The sequence below is a fragment of the Chroicocephalus ridibundus genome, chromosome 1 (assembly GCF_963924245.1).
Source record: "Chroicocephalus ridibundus chromosome 1, bChrRid1.1, whole genome shotgun sequence".
Lineage (NCBI taxonomy): Eukaryota > Metazoa > Chordata > Aves > Charadriiformes > Laridae > Chroicocephalus > Chroicocephalus ridibundus.
Genome location: NC_086284.1, coordinates 163029562 through 163046556, shown reverse-complemented (window position 1 = coordinate 163046556; position 16995 = coordinate 163029562). Strand labels below are relative to the sequence as shown.

The window sequence follows — 16995 nt, the reverse complement described above, 5'->3', positions numbered from 1 at the left end:
ACCCTTTCCGTGGCTTATCCAAAGCAGTAAAAGCATGGGCGCTGGGGTTCAGTTGTGTAAAAACAAAAGCTGATGTTGATTTAATCCCATTACATTGCGTTGATCTCTCAACCACTGGACTCTTAGTAGGATTCCAGCTTTAATCCTGTAAGGATCAATCTGGCCCATTGCTTTTCTGTCCTGATCCTAAATCCCCCTTTAATCTTGTTAATTATACCAGGCCTTTTTTGGTTTCATTTTTTTTTTCCCTTGTGGACCAGCAAAACCACATTAAATCTTCATGTCACTGCCGTCTCTGACCTAGTGTTTTTACCCTTTGTTCATCCTGTTGAGGAGCAAGGTGCTTCTGAAGGCTAGTTTTATCATTACAGCCGTGCCACATCAACCTTTGGTGGTCTGGTGTCTGCTGCTGCAGACTCCTGTGGAGTCAGCTAGTCACGCTGATGTGCCGAATCCCTCCTGGTTCTGTTCAGGATTTTTTTTTTCATTTGTTGTTTGATATTGTGCTGTCTGAAGGGGGTAGGGAATCATGGAATATAAGAGCCACTTTAAAATAAGGAAGAAATTTGAAAGAAAAAGGCTTTTCGGAGCAGAATCCCGTTGACTGGCATTGAGGGTTTGGGGGGAGAAGGCAATTTCAGGGAATATGGAGTACTCCTGGGGTGACGAGGCAAAGACTCTGAAATGGATAGGGGGTCCCAGGAAAAGGCTTGGACAGCCCCGTGGTCCACAGATATATTTTGAAGGTCACTCAGAAATTCAGCTGCTTAAGTCAGCCCTTTTATGTTTACGTGTGTTCGTGGCTTAAGAGGAGGAATAATGCACATTCAGACTTGAGGCTCTTTATCTTCACATTGCACTGTCTGCAGGCCTCCAAACCCAGCGCTGCCTTTTCTGTGTAATGCACAAGGCCAATTTCTCACTGTGACAATCTGCTCCTGGCACTTGCAATAATAGAAACTAGCTGTGCTTAATATATTCATCTCTGGTATTTCCTATACTGTAAAGAAGAAAACCAACCCAAAATTGCACCTACATTTGCTGTAACTCGATCAAGAGCTGACAGATCATTTCTGGAACATGTCTGTGCTGGGATCCTGACTGCTCTGCCAAATTTTATGCCTTTATCTTGCAGTGCTGCTCCTTCCTTCTTCCCTGTCTGTGCCGCTCTGCCTCACCTAGCAGAGGCTTCTGCTTTTCCAGCCTTTCAGCCAGATCCTGACTTCCTACCATCTTGCTAGAGCACTGTGGGTCTGATTTCGTGCTCGCCAGAATTGCATACTGTAGGGATGGGTCTGTCATAAAAGTAGCCAAGCTGATTCCCTTTTAAACCAGGTAGAGGGGAAACTGGTTTTGGATCACAGAGGATGAGCTCTCTTGATGAGTTTATTCTAATTAAAGCAGCCGTGATGCTTAAAACCTAACCTGGGAAGCACTTATAGCCATGACAAGAGGTGGCAATTGTTTCTAAGCAAACATGGGCACTTTCCCAGCAGTTCTAGGGTTAAGAAAATTGCAGAGGGGTGACATGGTGACTGTGTTCCCTATTTTTGTGTGTTGCCAGTAGCAAGAAGGGGGAAACTTTGATTTCTAATCCGCTTTGGAGGAGGCTCCGTATCAGGGCTGCACAGAAACATCCAGTCAAGCAGCTCCTTTATCATAAAGGGGATTTTAATTAAAACCGTTCTCGCATCATGAGCGGAATGAGCGTCAGTGCCAGCCAGCCCTGTACTGGGCATTTATCTCCTTCAAACCACATTACCAGTAATTGCTGCATTAAATCAAAGTCGAGGGAGATTACAGGTCTGAATTGGGCAGGCGGCCGGTGCCAGTGTGGGGAGCTCCGTGCTGCCGAGCTGCTGATATGGGAACCCCCTCCGCCCCCCAGCTGGGGGTGAAGAGTCGGAGGGCTGCTGGATCCCAAGAAGCCCTTCTCATTACAGGGCAGGAATTTGTGTCATAACCTAGGAGGAGTGGCAGGCTGTATGCTTGGAGCATTTTAAGCTGGCAGCGTTTTTCTGTTCACTTCTTTTTAAAACATACAAACCCGGTAACAGAACAAATCCTGTGGCATTGTCATCCTGCTCCTGTCTCCTGTTTGGATCCACCACAGACATTCACTTTTGTTCATCTTTTACTGCTTACTCCAGCCCTGAAATTCTGGGATAAATCGTCTCTTCTCTTGATATGTCCCTTTTTCTCTACTCATCTTGCCACGGCTCCGCTATGGAGCTGCTAACTTGGTCCCTTTCTGTCCCAACATGGGAGAGCTTCTCTCCTTCTTCACCTCTCCCCACACTGAGGAATTGTATCTTCTTTGACCTGTGCTTCCTTTGCCAGCTATGGCTCATTAGTTCGTTTAATTATTTTTCTAGGTTTTTAAGCATTCTGTTGTCTCTAGCTCTAAAGCAGCTGTTTCCCTTCTTCTTGTCCCTATACTTTGACCTTGGTGGCTCCAAAAATCATCTGATCATCCTAGCGTTGCTCTTGCTTCCATTCTCCAGACCTCTGGCAGGGCAAGGCTGAGGAATGGCCATGGCCATGTGGGGTTTTAGGTGTGTGGACTGGCTGAGGTAATTAGATCTCTGTGGGCAATCAGTGAACTATCAAAATGTGACAGCTGGATTTCTAGGGGCTGTTATTAGATCTGTCCCGTAATTGTAAAGAAGGTAACTCAGTAACAGAATGTGCAGAAAGTGTGGGCTTATTTTTGTGTGTCCATTATTTTCTTTGTTTTCATCTTGATGGTGGTTATGTATTTTCCTGTTCTACTGCAGACAGTCTGGGGCAGTTGGGTGGCAGTGACGGTTTTTCTTCATTTTGACCAGAAATGCCTTTGGCAATCTGCCATTCTGAAGTTTGCTTCCTGCAGGGTTTGCACATCTACCGCATTCCTCTGCTGCAGAAAAGGGTCTTATTTCCAGCACCGTACTGAGGACCCAGTAACATACGTGAAAGAGGATGCTGCAGCTCGACCTGCCTGCTAAAGCAGTTCAGTTGTGGACTGTTGAGCTGTATTAGACTTTCAAGATTCACACAAGTTTCTTAGAAGCTATCTAATTCAGAGCAGTCACAGGAGGTGTGCCTGCTGTGCCCCTTCAGAGCTTGAAGTTGCAGCTTTTGCTTCATTACAGTGTGAGCTTGAGATGCAGCTTAAGTATTGCCCTACTTTTAACTCTGGCCTATGCACAAATCTCTAGCCTGAGATAAGTGGTTCTTTTAAATTCATGCTAAGAGACCCGTAAAGCCATAGAAACTGAAGTTTGAGTGCTGCTGATACCGAAGACGATAATGCAGAGGAGTTGCAGTTAATTTTTGCGTTGGTAGTCCTGTTACTAGGAGGTGAGAGTAGCCCCACTGCAGAGTAACTGGAGAGATGTGCAGAGAACATGAGCCAAGTCTTTGGTGGAGATTTCTTGATAGTGACAGAAAACGGAGATAAGGGTTTTCATGGGAGCCGGAAAACCATCTTTACGGCTTCCTGGTTTTGGGACAGAGGATGCAGAGAGTGGCAAACTGAGGTGAATGAACATGTGTGAATTTTTTTGTAGAGGTCACAGAAAGCTGCTGAAAAGAGCAGGTACCTTGATCGTGTCGATGGTGCAACCAGAGAAAGCCCATGGTGGTTGTTGTCCAGGGATTTCATCTGATGTGGCTTGTTTTAGAACTTGCTGGGGGGTGAAGCTAGCCTGCAGGAAAGGGCTTTGACTGAGCCATGTCAGGCTTTATTCTGTCCTCTTTGCTCTTGGGGAGAAGTGTGGGTAGCAGTTAGCTTATGTGCCCATAGCAGACCTCTGTGCCCACATCTTGGGACTCTGGGTGAGAAGAAAAAGATTTCCAGAATTTTGATCGCTCCTGCTTTCTTGGAAATAGATCTGTTTCAGAAAAACCCCAACCAAACACAATCTAGGGGTTTGCTGCCTTTTACTATTTTTGTCTTAGTCTGAGGCAAAAAGTGATGTGAAGACTACTTCTTGCCTAAGAGCTGGCGTAGCCTCAACATACCTCTTCTGTTCTGCACCATAGCCTTCTGCTTCTCCACTAAAACCACCAGAGGAGGGACACAGCAATAAGTAGCACCTCTGCACCAACAAGAGTAGTCCCTGGGGTCACTCCCCACATTAAAGCATGACTTGCTGCTTGTCACCATTCATTTAGTGTGTCTGACTTTCCTCTTTCAGGGTAAACTGCGTCGTTCTTGCCAAATCTCAGCTTTGCGTGCTATTTCTGGATCCTTTCTGTGCACTCAGCAAATGTACCTAACTGTTAACTGCAGTACTTCTGGTATTTTGCTGTTGAATCTCTTTGGAGCTGCCTGAGTTTGGGATTTTTTTTTTTTTTTTTTAAATGGGAGTGGGGAAAAAGCAGGATTCATCATCTGAAGTGTAGCAGGCGAGCAAGATTTTAAACTGAGGCCTACAGAAATTAATGGACAGATGTAATTCTTCCATCATGAAATTGTCTTTGCAGATTTATGCTGAAGGTGTCATATTCCATATACTGCCACGCTGGAACTGTTTCCAAATGATTTCCTGAGATTTATTTGGTGACCTGCTGTTGCGGCAGCTAAAGGTCCTGCCCGCATGATGTTCTCCAATTCCTCAGTTCCTGCCAGTAATGCGGTCTCAGACCCAGCTATCTCACGTAGACTGTGCTGCCTGATTATTTCTCTTTTACTTCCATTCAATTAAGAGTTTGGTTTAATATTTTTGATATGTTTTGTCTCTTGCACAGTTACAGTGTGTGGACAGCTGCTCTGCTATTCTGGTTGAACCAAGTTAGGCAGGGAATGCCTTTGCTCCTGTGTCAAAAGAACAAAATGCTGCCCGAGAAAACCTTTCCCCCAAATTCTTTTTCTGTTTTTGTAGCTGGGAAGCCATACTGCTCTAAGGTAGGGATAAATTTAAGTCAATACTAGCGTAATTTATTGTGTGGACACTCTTTAACTTGGAACAAGTACCTTTTTCTATTTTAGTTTGTCACGGGGAAGCAATTTGATAAGCTGGGCGGTGAGGTGGGGAGGAAAATCCATACCCAAACCGTCTTCGTTAGGGAGCCTGCGCCCAGCTAGATGAGTAAGGCAGCTGCGTACCGCAATGCTGTGCGATAGGTGATCATGTGCTCCCTTCCCTTCACCCCAGGCAAAGGCGGGGTAAAAACGTGTTAGCTCAAACCCTGGGCAAAAGCGGTTTATCCCGCAAGCGTTTGCAAGGGACTGGGAATGCGCCTGGCGTCACCCACGGCCCTGTGGCTGCCACACAGCGACTCGCTGCTGGGGCTGAGATAACGGTGTAACTATACTTACACTACAGGGGGAAATCGACTGTGCAGTCCAACCCTGGTTTGTGATTCATTCAATTAAAAATACTTGGTGAGAGTATCTCTCATGCTACCATCTGGTGACTTTTAATAATATTTATTCTTAGGAAGATAGTTCTTTGAGGAATTAACCTTAATTTTTGTAGGCTTAGCATAGATCTGGAGAAATGTTCAGGCTTAAGCTGCTGTATTTCGTAGAAGAGTCAAGTCTTTCTCTTTTGCATCTCCCTGTTAACTGTCTAGGTATAAATGTTGTCCCCTTAAGGATCGGCTAATTGAACTGCTGCCGCTTGTTACGTGAAAAACTAAGTGGGAGTATGAGAGACAAAATGGGCAAAGCTTTTCTCTGAGTTTCTGGAGCGAGGCGGTAGATCTAGCAGCCTCTACAGTGAAGGAAAACTGCTTTTGCTCTGTTCTTTTTGTCTGTGTCTCCTTTCTCCACTGCACCCAAAGGAATATAGAAAGGCAGTGTGGCTGTCATGTAATGTCTGAACTACCAAGAGAAAACTTCTCTTCTTGGATGTTGAAAGTCTGCATCTGGACACCTTTTTGTTTTTTTCATGTAACAGGCAAAAAGCATTTTGATGGTCATGTAACATTATTACGAAAATCAGTGCATATACAAGTGGTCCCAAACGAAAGCTGTGCTACGATCACCTCCTTTGCCAAATGGCTTAGCCCAAAAGTACACTTATTTTCTTCCTGAAACAGTGCCAAGCACTTAGACTTCTCCTTGAAAGGAGGCCTAGGCCCAACACAACAGATATTTTTTTTTTTCCTGGAAAATCCATGTATACTTTCTTTTCCCCCTTTATACTGTAATAACTTGGTAATAACTAAGGTGATGGAGCCCATCTGGTTTTAGAAGCTCCTTTTGGACTTGTCACATGTTATACTCAGATGTGCTGGAGTTTTCTCAAGATAGTGTAATTAAACCTTGTTTTTAATGCGTGTAAAGCGATGGGTTGGGGTAGAAATGAAAGTTGAACTCATGTCTTCTATATGCTGCTGGTATATCCAGACTGCTGCCAGATCTATTTTGCAACTTAATCACTAATACATTTTTTGAGTTACTGTTGTGTTAAACCTGCCTTCCTGGGAGGCAGCTTGTTAGCTAGCATCGTGCCTAAAATCTTGGTTCTGGGAGCACAGTCTTTTGACAGAGGATTTTTTCAAACTTCAGGTGAGTGTTCATTGCTACCTTATATTTTTAATTTGTGATAATTTCAGAGATGGACTTTGAGCAATCTGAGTTTTGCCTGAATTGACTCCGGGTCCTTGTCTGGCAGCTGAAGTTGTGTGGGCAGGATCTTTACTTCCAGCTTCAGGAAGACTGCCTACACAGATCTAACCTCAGGATCAATTTACTCCTTGCAATCTCACCAAGAGTCTGTCTTTCTTTTGACAGCCATGGCTGTGTAGATCAGGCACTGAGAGAGCTTGGTTTCTGGTTGAGGAAGATCCAGGCTTGTGATTTCATAGGTCCTGTTTTGGTCTGTAGGTCTCTGGAGTTTGCTATTGCTGCCATTCTGCTGGCTGGCTGTAAGAAAGCTCAACGAAACAAAATAAAGCCAGTTGTCCAGCAAACAAAGGTCTTGCAATATGCTGCTTTACCAGACTGATGCGGTATCCTTGCTCTGCCTCCATTTTCCGTCTCCTTCCCTGAAGCAGAGTTTGTTGAGGCTTTGAAAATAAGTGGTACTTAAGAAATAATTATTTTTAATCCTGACCTGTCCTCTTATGCTGTGTATTTGTAATTGTGTTTTAAAACTGTGCTAGTTTTCCAGTCTAGACAAACCATTAATATTTAATAGCGATGTGTAGATGATGCAGTGAAGAGCTGAGGGCGGTAACAGGATGCAGGTATCTTGTGTCCATGGTTCAGAGTGTGCACGGTGCCTAGCTATTAAGCCACTTTAGATCAGTTTCAGGACTACAGAGCTTGGTTGGGGTGTGTTTAGAGTGGTAGAGGCAGATGCAAACAAACTCCATGGCTTATAAGTAAATTGCTTTGTGAATGGAGAACGTGTTGCAGAAGATTGAAGAGGAAGATCTCCGGCACTTTGAGGGGAAAGGATGTGACCAGGAGCTATTTCAGAGCTTCCATTTTATTAACTATTGTCTCTGGTATTTCTCTCTCAAATTTTCTTGAAATAATGAATTTTGTCCATAAAAACTGGAATGTGTAATGACAGAGGTTCCAATGTCTGCCTGAGGTATTTCCTTGGCAGAAGCAGTGAGTGTGATAGGGCTACCTTCTCAGCTGCATGTAGCCTGGTATTTGCTGCTTTTTTTAGCTTTGGGCTTCTTAGGCCTTTTGCCAGAGGGATTTTTAGTTTCCTTGGATTCAGAGTGTGGTTTTGATAATTTCATTTGTGCTAATGTGTTTTCGGAACATTAATGCTAATGAACTCAAGGAATAAGTAGCTCTAACTAATCAGACTGGGTTCAGGCAAGCAGTGGCTCCTATGGCTTTCCCAACGCATTCAAATTTTTTCCTGTGATGTCCTTATTACGCGAATCCAACACGCTCTTGTTTGCTTCTGCTCCACATCCCCCAGAATTGCTGGTTCCATTTCTGCTTAATGCATCTCATTCCTGATCTTCCGCATTTGCATGCTTAACATGTTTCACTTGCAAAAAACGCACTGGCTTGGTGCTGAGGTATTCGCTCTCCTGCATAGCTGATCCACCACCAGATCTTCTTGCTCTTGAGATCAGGACATCTATGTAAAATTGCCAGGTTTCTGAAATGTGAGGAAAAACAATTTATCCAGTCACCTATTTTGTCATCGTCTTTGCTTCTGCTTGCCATTTTGGAATATTGAGCTTTCCAGTGCATGCCCTCCCTACATTTATGTCCTCCCCACTCGAATCTCTAATGATTTCAGGGTCAAAATAACAATTGGACCATATGTAATTTTTCTAGTTGTTGGTTATATTAAAACTGGGAAGAAAAAAATCATGCAGCTTTTGAAAAAAAGTTGTACCTATTCAAACCACACAAGCAACACAGCCCAGAAAATGTAGCCCTATAGAGGAATGATGACTTTCCAGTATAAATTCTCACCTGCAGTGAGCAAAACTCACCTTCGTTCTCAGGACATGAGACTTGCTTTGGTGCAAAATGAGGATCTCTTGCATTTCTAAAGATGTAATCTTGGTACCCTGGGCTGTTTGTCTAACACCAACATGAGCTGCCTGAGCGGCTTGATCTATTTAGCTGCTATGGAAATCAGTACATACCCAGCCAGAAAATGCATCCTTGCTTGCTGGCATGTTTCCTACATTTACATCAGTCTTTAAAAAGCAGGGACATATTGTAAGCTGCTCATCAGATCCCTGATGACCCAGTTTAGCAGATGTAGTGATTGGCTAATTGTTAAAGATGCCATTTTTGGTGGGTGAGAGGAAGAGCATCAGCCAGGCTTCTAGCGATGAAGAGTTAGAATCAGCGGAGGTAAGAGCTCTTTAGTGGGAGTAACTAGCTAAGGCTTGGATTAATTTGTCTGGAGAACAAAGAATTATACTAAAGATTTTATAAATTCAGCTTATAAAATGAAACTGTTGGTGTAATTTCTGTAGTAAAGATCACTGTCGTGTAATGACTGTGCAGCATGGAAATACCTCAGACTCCATGCTGTATTGCTGCATCCACACAGTACCACAGTTTTTAGCAATTAAAAAAAAAAAAAGGTACATGGAGAATGTCTGGAATTACCATGGCTGCACTTCAAGCATAGGGAGACTATGGCTAGTTTATGTTTTATAGCTGTACTTGTAGTTGTGACTTAGCATGCTTGCTATGAGCAGTCTGAAGAAAGCAGGCAAAGCAAAGCCCAGTGTTGTGGTCTTGCATTTTCCAAAAATGCTCCTCAGTCTGCAGACATCAAAGAGAGCAGTGCATGTGAAGCAAAATACTGGGTTTTGAGAATGTTGGGAAGAACTCATGTAATCTCCATGCCTTGCTTAGTACACAGAAAGAGGAAAATAAGGTAAATGCTGCTACTGTAGCATGTAAAACAGTATTTCTAGGCAAAGTGATGGGTAGGTAGGAGATGGAAAACAATAACATTCAATGTTATAAAAAGAATAATAAAATTCAGCGGCAACTATATGGATGATACTGTTAGTTGAGGGAGCTGGGAGCTGTGTGATCGGTAAATGCACAAACATATCAGGTTTTTTTTTTCAGGCTCCTGGCATCAGAAATAACAAGTAGAGGAACCAGAGCTACTGGTGCAGAGCATGAAACTGGATATTATAGGGATAATATCAATCTGCAAGAATAGTAATCATGGCTTTAACATGCATTCAAGATTATGTGTGTTTCAGATAGGGCAGATGTAAAAGGTGATAGGCTGTATTGTATGCAGTAGACTGTAAAGAAGAAAGAAGAGTAACACTGATAATGCAGGATCTGTTTCTGGTCAAAATTGCTGTGGGGAAGAATGGTAAAAGATGTCCCAGAGGGAGTACTGTGAGTCTGCTGTAATCCCTCATAGGATTGAATTCGGATACAAACTTGAGGCTCTGAAATGATAATATTCCCAGTACCATTACAGAGATAAATATTAGTATGAGAAACTTTAATTTCTCAGATACAGCTTGGAGAACAAATGCTGCTGCTAACAATAATAGAGTCAAAAGATCTCATCACTGTAGCATCATCACTTGTTTGTTGAGACAGTGAGTGAATTACTGGTGCTATGACTATTACAGGAAAATGAGCTGTTTAGAAACCTCCATGTCCCCACCTTTGGATGGGGTGATCATGATACAAGCTTTGATACATGAAGCAAAATATTTAATGAAGTCAGTGAACTGGATTGAAAACTCAGACTTGACTGCAGAAGCGCATGGTTTGGGTTTTGTTGTTGGTTTGGGTTGGGTTTTTTTGTTAGAAACACTTTGGATATAAATTCCTGACGATATAAGTAAAGGGGAAAAAAACTTGTAAGATGAAACTCCAGCCAAACTGGAGGCATAATCACCTTATAAAAGCTGTTAGGTGCAAAAGGAGAATTTACAAAAAAGAATTTATCAGCGGAGAATGCTGTGCCTTTAAAGTCAGTAGGGATAAAATGAGAACTGCCAAAAATCAGGCTCAGTTAAACCTTGCAAATGTTGCTAAAGAAATGGGTGACAGTTTTGCCAAGTACGGTTAGAGAGAAGGGAAGATGCGGGGCCGCTTAGTGTTGGTGATAGGGTAGTTAATGAGGATACACTTCTTGCGATCGCAGAATCGAACAAATCTTTTTTGCTGTTGTTGAAGGTAGAGTTGATCATGGGAGCAAGGGCAGGATGGGTAACGAGCATGAACCTACGGTAGAAGCCACCACACTGGACATTTCGAAGACCCTAGAGCTACCAGGCTGGGCTGTGGAGCAGGGTTGCCTGGGGAAGGGTGATACATATTCCTGAAAGTGAAAGAGCCGGTTCATGAAGTTGCAGATCGGATACAAGTCTTAATCTATCAAATCAGGAGTGCTATCATATATTTAGAGAACAGGAAGCATAATGGCCCTATTGGTGGTGGGGGATAATCTGAGTAAATACAGACCTATTGGTCCAACCTCAGCTGTATGCTGACACAAAAATATTAATTAAAGGCTTGGACACAAATGAAAAATGCGATAAAAAGCAACACAAATCCATCAAAATAGGGTTGTGCCATGTCAACCTATCTGTTTTTAAGATAACCAGTTTTCTTAACTTTATAATATGCATTTTTCTTAATGGGATGATGTGTCTTACTGTAGACTGGTCTTACAGCATCTGATCTGGTGCTACAGGGGAAAGTACTAACGGGGCTAGAGAAGATGGAGTTTAGTGCTGGAATTGTGAAATGATTAGGAGCTAACAATGTTGTTCTGGATAATGTCTTAAAAAAAAAAAACGGTGAGCACAGGCTAGATCAGGTGCAAGAAAGGGTTTGCAGAGATTGGGATACGGCGAGCCCATCATGTGACAGGAGACTGGAACAGCTGCTTGTTTAGATGGGTAGAGAGGGGGCACATGAGGAAGGTTAATTGTAAGGGGAAGAGAAAATATGGTTAAGCCAGAGGACGGTACTGGCAGAAGAACAAAGAATAAACAGAAATTGCTCAGGAATAAGGTTAGGCTGGAGATGAACACAGATCCCAGCTGCTGGGGAGGGCTGTTCTAGAGCAGCCTTTTGGCCAGGGTAGCATAGCTGCAAAACCCTAAGATGTAATGTGATAAACCTTATGAAAAAGATTAGATGATGTTGTATGATAGCAGTTAATCTGGTTCTGTGTGTCAGGAGGTCTTTTCCAGTCTTAATATTTCTGTAATTTTAAAATTATTCATATATGTAAGCATTTGCAGGAACAAGGCTATGATTTTATAACAGTTACCTAACTTGTGTTACTGGAAACGCATGTGCATAGCAGGTTATATGGTAATGTAGTCAGGCCCTTATCTCAAAATAAAATCATGGAGTGCAGCGCCATCTTATATTTGACTAATATTTGTTGTAAGTCAACGTGCAGTAGTAAACCAGGCATTACGGCCAGCCTTGCAGAAAAATCAGCAGTTTATTACTAGTCAATAAACTCCTGCTGTATCCATCTTGGCACATACAAGTTTAAAACTAGTTTTTGTCGTTGAATTTTCTGTGGGACACCGGAGGTACGATGCTTTGTTGTCAGCGTCACCCGAGTATCTCAGTGCTCATTAAGGCAGAGTACTTAAATCTGCATCAAAAACTTTAAAGCGTGGCAGTTCTATCCAGATGTATAGTTAAAACAACAGAGGAGCTTAGGTGATGCTCCCTGCTCCCCCTCCTTGTTTTGTTTTGCCCATTTGATGGTTATTTATAGAGAGTAAGATATCCGCACTAGGATTTGGAAACGTTTTGTTCCCCTGAGGCCTGGTTGGAAATGACAAGAATTGGATTGTGAAATAAATGTAAGGTTTTTAACTTAGAGATTTGGTTTTAAAACCTGGGACAGTAATATGGAGTAGCAAAAACAGGCTGTGGAAAAGACTTTGGGTTTTTATAAATTAATGCCTTTTCATAAAAAGATGTTATTGGAGACACTAAATTGCCTGAGTGCATAGTAACGAGCTATGCAAAAGAATGAAGGGCAGGCACCTATCGAACATGTAGTTACAGAAAGGAGAAGGGGAAAAAAAAAATATAGGTCGTTCAGAGGAAACCAGATATTATCTGTGTCCCAAAGTGGGGCTGGCAGGGGGAGTGCTGAGAGGTGGCCACACAGCCCTCTGAAGGTGAGGAGGAGGAGGCATAATGTGAGCTCCAGAAAGCTAGTTTGCGTCTGGGGTGAAATAAATTGGCCAAAGGCAGAACGAGATGGAAGTTCATCATGGGAGCCTCATCCTTTTTCCCTAGTGAAGAGATCTAAAGGCATAGCTGCTTTCCCGTTTATGGGCAATTAATTTCTCTCTGTGTGCAAATCTTCACACACAAACAATGGCTATAGAAACCTTTTTTTTTTTTTTTTTTTTAAGATGTAGAAAATGTCATGCTTTATACTCCCCAAATTGGCCATGCTCCTTTTGTAAGGAAGAAGCGGCCCAGTGGCTCTAGGAAAGATGATGAGAGTGAGCGGCAGCTGCTGTAACCACTCACGCAGCTCCTGGCTGTCCTTTTCCCAGGCGTCTCGGAAAGAAAGGGCAGTGGGAGCCCAGGACGAGCCAAGAGCTGTCCTGCCCCACGCTGGGTGGGTCAGAGGGCTGCACATCAGCCACCCCTTACCTATATTGCAGAGTGCTGCACATGCAAATTGTGCTACATAATGATCCACGTATTTAACCTCTTGAAAAGAAAAAAAAAATATCTTAAAGTTTAATTCTTTCTGAGGGGGAGGAAGTTATCAGTAACGATGGAAAGGCAGCTACCCCAGAGCTAGGCTGAGGTAGCTGTTTAGTGGTGCACAACAGCACTACAGAAAAGTTACGGATTAGAAATACAAATTAAAACGTTGACTGTATGCATTTAAAATGGGGGTGGGTGGGAATTTGGTTAGCCCTTCTTGGGTTTGATCACTGTAACATCCTTATTTTTGAAACCTGGGAGGGAGGGCTTTTATCGCTGCTGTCCTTTGGAGGAAGGTGGGAATCTTTTGTGGTTTGGGGATGTTAACTCTTTGGGAGCCCGGGTTTGGGCCAGCATCAACCTGGTGAAACCTCAAGCGATTTGCTATGGGAGGTTGCCCCCCTTCTCCCCACCCCCGCCATGGTGTGTCTCCTAAGAATCAGCAGCCGGCTCTCGGGTGCCTGGTAGCACGCCCGGCATGCAGGGCCAGCGGGGTAAGCCTGCCGGCCTCTGTCCCAGCAGCTCCCCATCTGTCCCCATCGGTCAGGGAGCGGATTCCTCCCTGGGAACGGGGAGGACGGGCTTCCTAAAATGGCCACAACAACTGGCCCTGCCCAGCCTTGCCCCCTTCTCCCTACTGCTCACCGTCCCCTGTGGCAGAGTTAATCACACCCCCCCTCCACCCCCCAGTTTGATTGGAACAGCTGAGGGGGACAACCTGCCGGCCCAAGGCCAGGGCAGTGGGGGCCATCCCGGGGCCCTGCTCCCCCCGCCAGCCCCGGTTCCAGCAGCTGTCCCTGCGCGCCTCAAGTGTGGAGGGAGGGAGAGGCGTTAAACGATATGGGCGCATACTCCCTCGTGAAAGAGATCCCTTCAGCCCAAGATATCAATGTGGCTTCTCCCCTCTCCCTCCCTCCCTGACACCAAAGGGTTTTACTATGCTAATCCCAGCACCTGTCCCTGCCGAGGACAGCAAGAAGGGTATGGGGGTGGGGGAGGAACAGTCCCATATGTTTTTCCCTGTCCTGGATTGGGAGTGTTCCCTCTGACGCACCTAGAGCCCAGAACATATGCTCTTTTCAGATCCTAAATGCTTGTTTGCTTTCTTCCATCCCCGGCGGTGGCGGCTGCGAAGATCCTGTGCCCCCCTCTTCCCAGCAGTGGCTCCGTTTGCTGCCTGGGAGTCACAGGACGCTCCTCAGTCGAGGCTTGCAGGGCCGTTTTCAGTAGGGGATTTCTAATTTTAGGAGCCTCTGCTGCCTATGGTTGAGTGCTGCCTTGCTGGATCCCAGAAGAGAGGGGCTGAGCTGAGCCGAGCCAGGCAGCTCCTTTTTTATTTTCAGCTGAGCTAGTGTCAACCTGAGTGGCCCCAGAGGCCCGAGCCAAGCACTGCGCAGGGCTGCCAGAGTCCTTCCCACAAGGCTGAAAGACGGAGACTCGGGTTTGAAGCTTCCAGTCCTGTGTCCATTTGGCCTTTAGCTGGAGGATCTTTGGCTATGTATGGTGTGTATTGTATGGATTACCAATACCCAGTTGTCCAGGTAAGCAAAAGGACAGTGGTGACTTTACAGAGTCTTGGTGTTTGCTCTATATGTTCTTTGGGCAAAACTGGAGCTTATGTGCTTGTTTTGTAGAAGGACGCTGCTTCCGTGCTGAGCTCCTTGGCTTGGTGTGTCCTAGGCCTTGGCAGCCTGGAGGCTCTGCGGAGGGCTTTGAGGCTCCTGCACGCAAGTGGTACCATTTGACACTTTAACTCCAAGGACTGTGTTATTTAAGACTTGAGTGTTTTGGTTTGCATTTTTGGCCTTTTTTCTTTTTTTTTTTCTTTTTTTTTTTTTTTTTAATAGGGGGGTTAAGCTGACAGCAATGCTGGGCTCTGCAAACTAGTGTGTTGTTGCGTGCCCTTCTGCATCGTCCAGGCGCATGTGACTTGTACTTGTGACTGCAGCCTGTCCCACAGGGATGGCCAGCCACCTAGAGCGTCTCCTCACCTATTTTCTTCCTCCCTCCTCTGAAACCACACACGAAACCTCCAACAAAGTCTTGTTCATCACCTTTTCGCTTTTGGAGGTCCAGCGAGGATGTCTAGTGTGATAGGAATGGGTGGGTTTGAGAGCAGTGCTCGGGGCAGGGTAAAGCCTGTGTTGCAGCCTCTGCTGGGGGAGGGGGCTATATTTGGAGGACACGTGAGATTTGCTGGCCCGGCGTGTGGAGTCTTGGAGAAGCCAGAGGCCGGTGGGTCAGGCTCAAATACTTTTGGAGCCAAGTGAAAGATGATGTTCTCTGCACAGTCCTTGGCTATTCAGTGTCAGCATTCCTTGTCACAGGCACCAAATTTATCCAGAAAACGTGAAACGTAGTCTGGCGGTTGAAGATTATCTACCGCAAGATACTTCAGATAGCCACTAAAGAGTATTTTGTTAGGTTACCTTGTACTGGGGTTTTTATTACGCACATGAATAGAATCCACCAGCAGAAGTGTGTCTTCTGGTTGTTAAGATTTGTTCCTGATAAATTGGTTCTTTGCACTTGAAACTTTTTTTCTTCCCTCTGGCTTTGATCCAGCTGGCAGGTTTGCTCCATCTAAACTTGAGCCAGCACAGAAATGCAGGTAATGGGATGTTAAAATCGAAGGCTGTGCTTTCTTTCCACCCTAGTAGCAAAGGGGAATTATAGGCATAGCAAAAGAAAAAGGAAAACAAATCCTGAAATTTGCTGAAAGCAGAGTACTTGTGGCTTTCTCCTCTCTCCGTTTCTACCAGTCCTATGAGTGTTAAACTAACCCAAGCATTTGAAAGTGAACATGTAGACCACTTACTCAAAGTGAAGGTCAGTTCATCTGTGCTGTCACCGGCATGATTTCCGTGGCCTTGACCTGCCGCCTGCTGCTTAAACATCCTTCTCCAGTTTATTTTCTATTAGGATTTGAATGATAGGAGCTAACCAAAAACCATCACGTACATCTGGGTGAACACAGAAGAGAATATAGAAGTGGCGCAGACGTGCTCGGGTGGGAGCAGTGAGCTTTGCCTGGCATGGTAAGGATGATGAGCTGTGCCCTGGCACTGCAGAGGCAGACTAGTTAAAGTTGCCCATAGTTATTTCAGAATGCTTCATGGTAATGAAGTTTGAACGCATATGTGCCTGTGATGCATGAGAAATCATGAGAACTCATAAGTATTGGCATCTAGAGCTGTTCTGAATATGTTGCTTTTTGAATAAATGCAGTAAGTAGGAAGGGATGATCTCATGGCTCTGAGCTGTACGTTCTTCAGGCTTCCAGCCTTCAGCTCCACTTGTGCTTCTCTGTTTTCGGCAGCGTGTTCTGTAGTTTGAGTCTTTGGTTTCCCTCAGTAGAGGGTGATAAATGGTGATGGTAAATTGGGCACTGGTTCCATGACTTGCACATAGGAGAAAACTAAGTGGAGGCCCACCAAACTTCTTTCACTTGGCCGTGAGACAACATCTGAGCCCCCAGCCCTCGGTGAGGAAAGGTGAGTTGCACAGGTTCACCAGTTAATTTTATTGTTGATTACCATGTGTTGCTTTGTGGGCTCCAGTAGAGCCCCAGACAACAAAGACCTCAAATGTTACCAAGTCTAATCATGTTTTCCATGGTATTCTTAAAGCTTTTGAAATTCTGTATCAGATGTTCGTTTCAGGTGTTTTTACAGCAATCTGAGCTCCTTGCAGACCTGTGTTTCTTACTGCCCGAGCATATCCATTGGAAATTGGGGCTTTTCTTTTGCTAAACAGGAGCAAAGGTGGATATGTTCCAAGCACGGGGGAGAAGATGCTTTCTGGCCTACAATGGAGATGAAAGAGGGAGACCAACAGTAGATTACACCGAAGGGAATTCCCACTCTGCTGGC

General features: G+C 44.5%; 1 protein-coding gene across 13 annotated transcripts in view; it reads left to right on the top strand.

Annotated features, from left to right (window-relative positions):
- The window catches only part of RBFOX2 (RNA binding fox-1 homolog 2), a 175763-nt gene that overhangs the window by 67719 nt on the left and 91049 nt on the right, over window positions 1-16995 (top strand). Inside the window, exon 1 of one of the 13 annotated variants that reach the window (XM_063321754.1) lies at window positions 8670-8779. The exons of 11 other annotated variants lie outside the window; for them this stretch is intronic. In XM_063321754.1, coding sequence (XP_063177824.1) covers window positions 8708-8779 — 72 coding nt within the window. In that variant the 5' untranslated portion in view covers window positions 8670-8707. Of the gene's footprint in view, window positions 1-8669; window positions 8780-14536; window positions 14665-16995 lie in introns of those variants that run through there. One more of the 13 variants, XM_063321770.1, reaches the window with a different exon arrangement.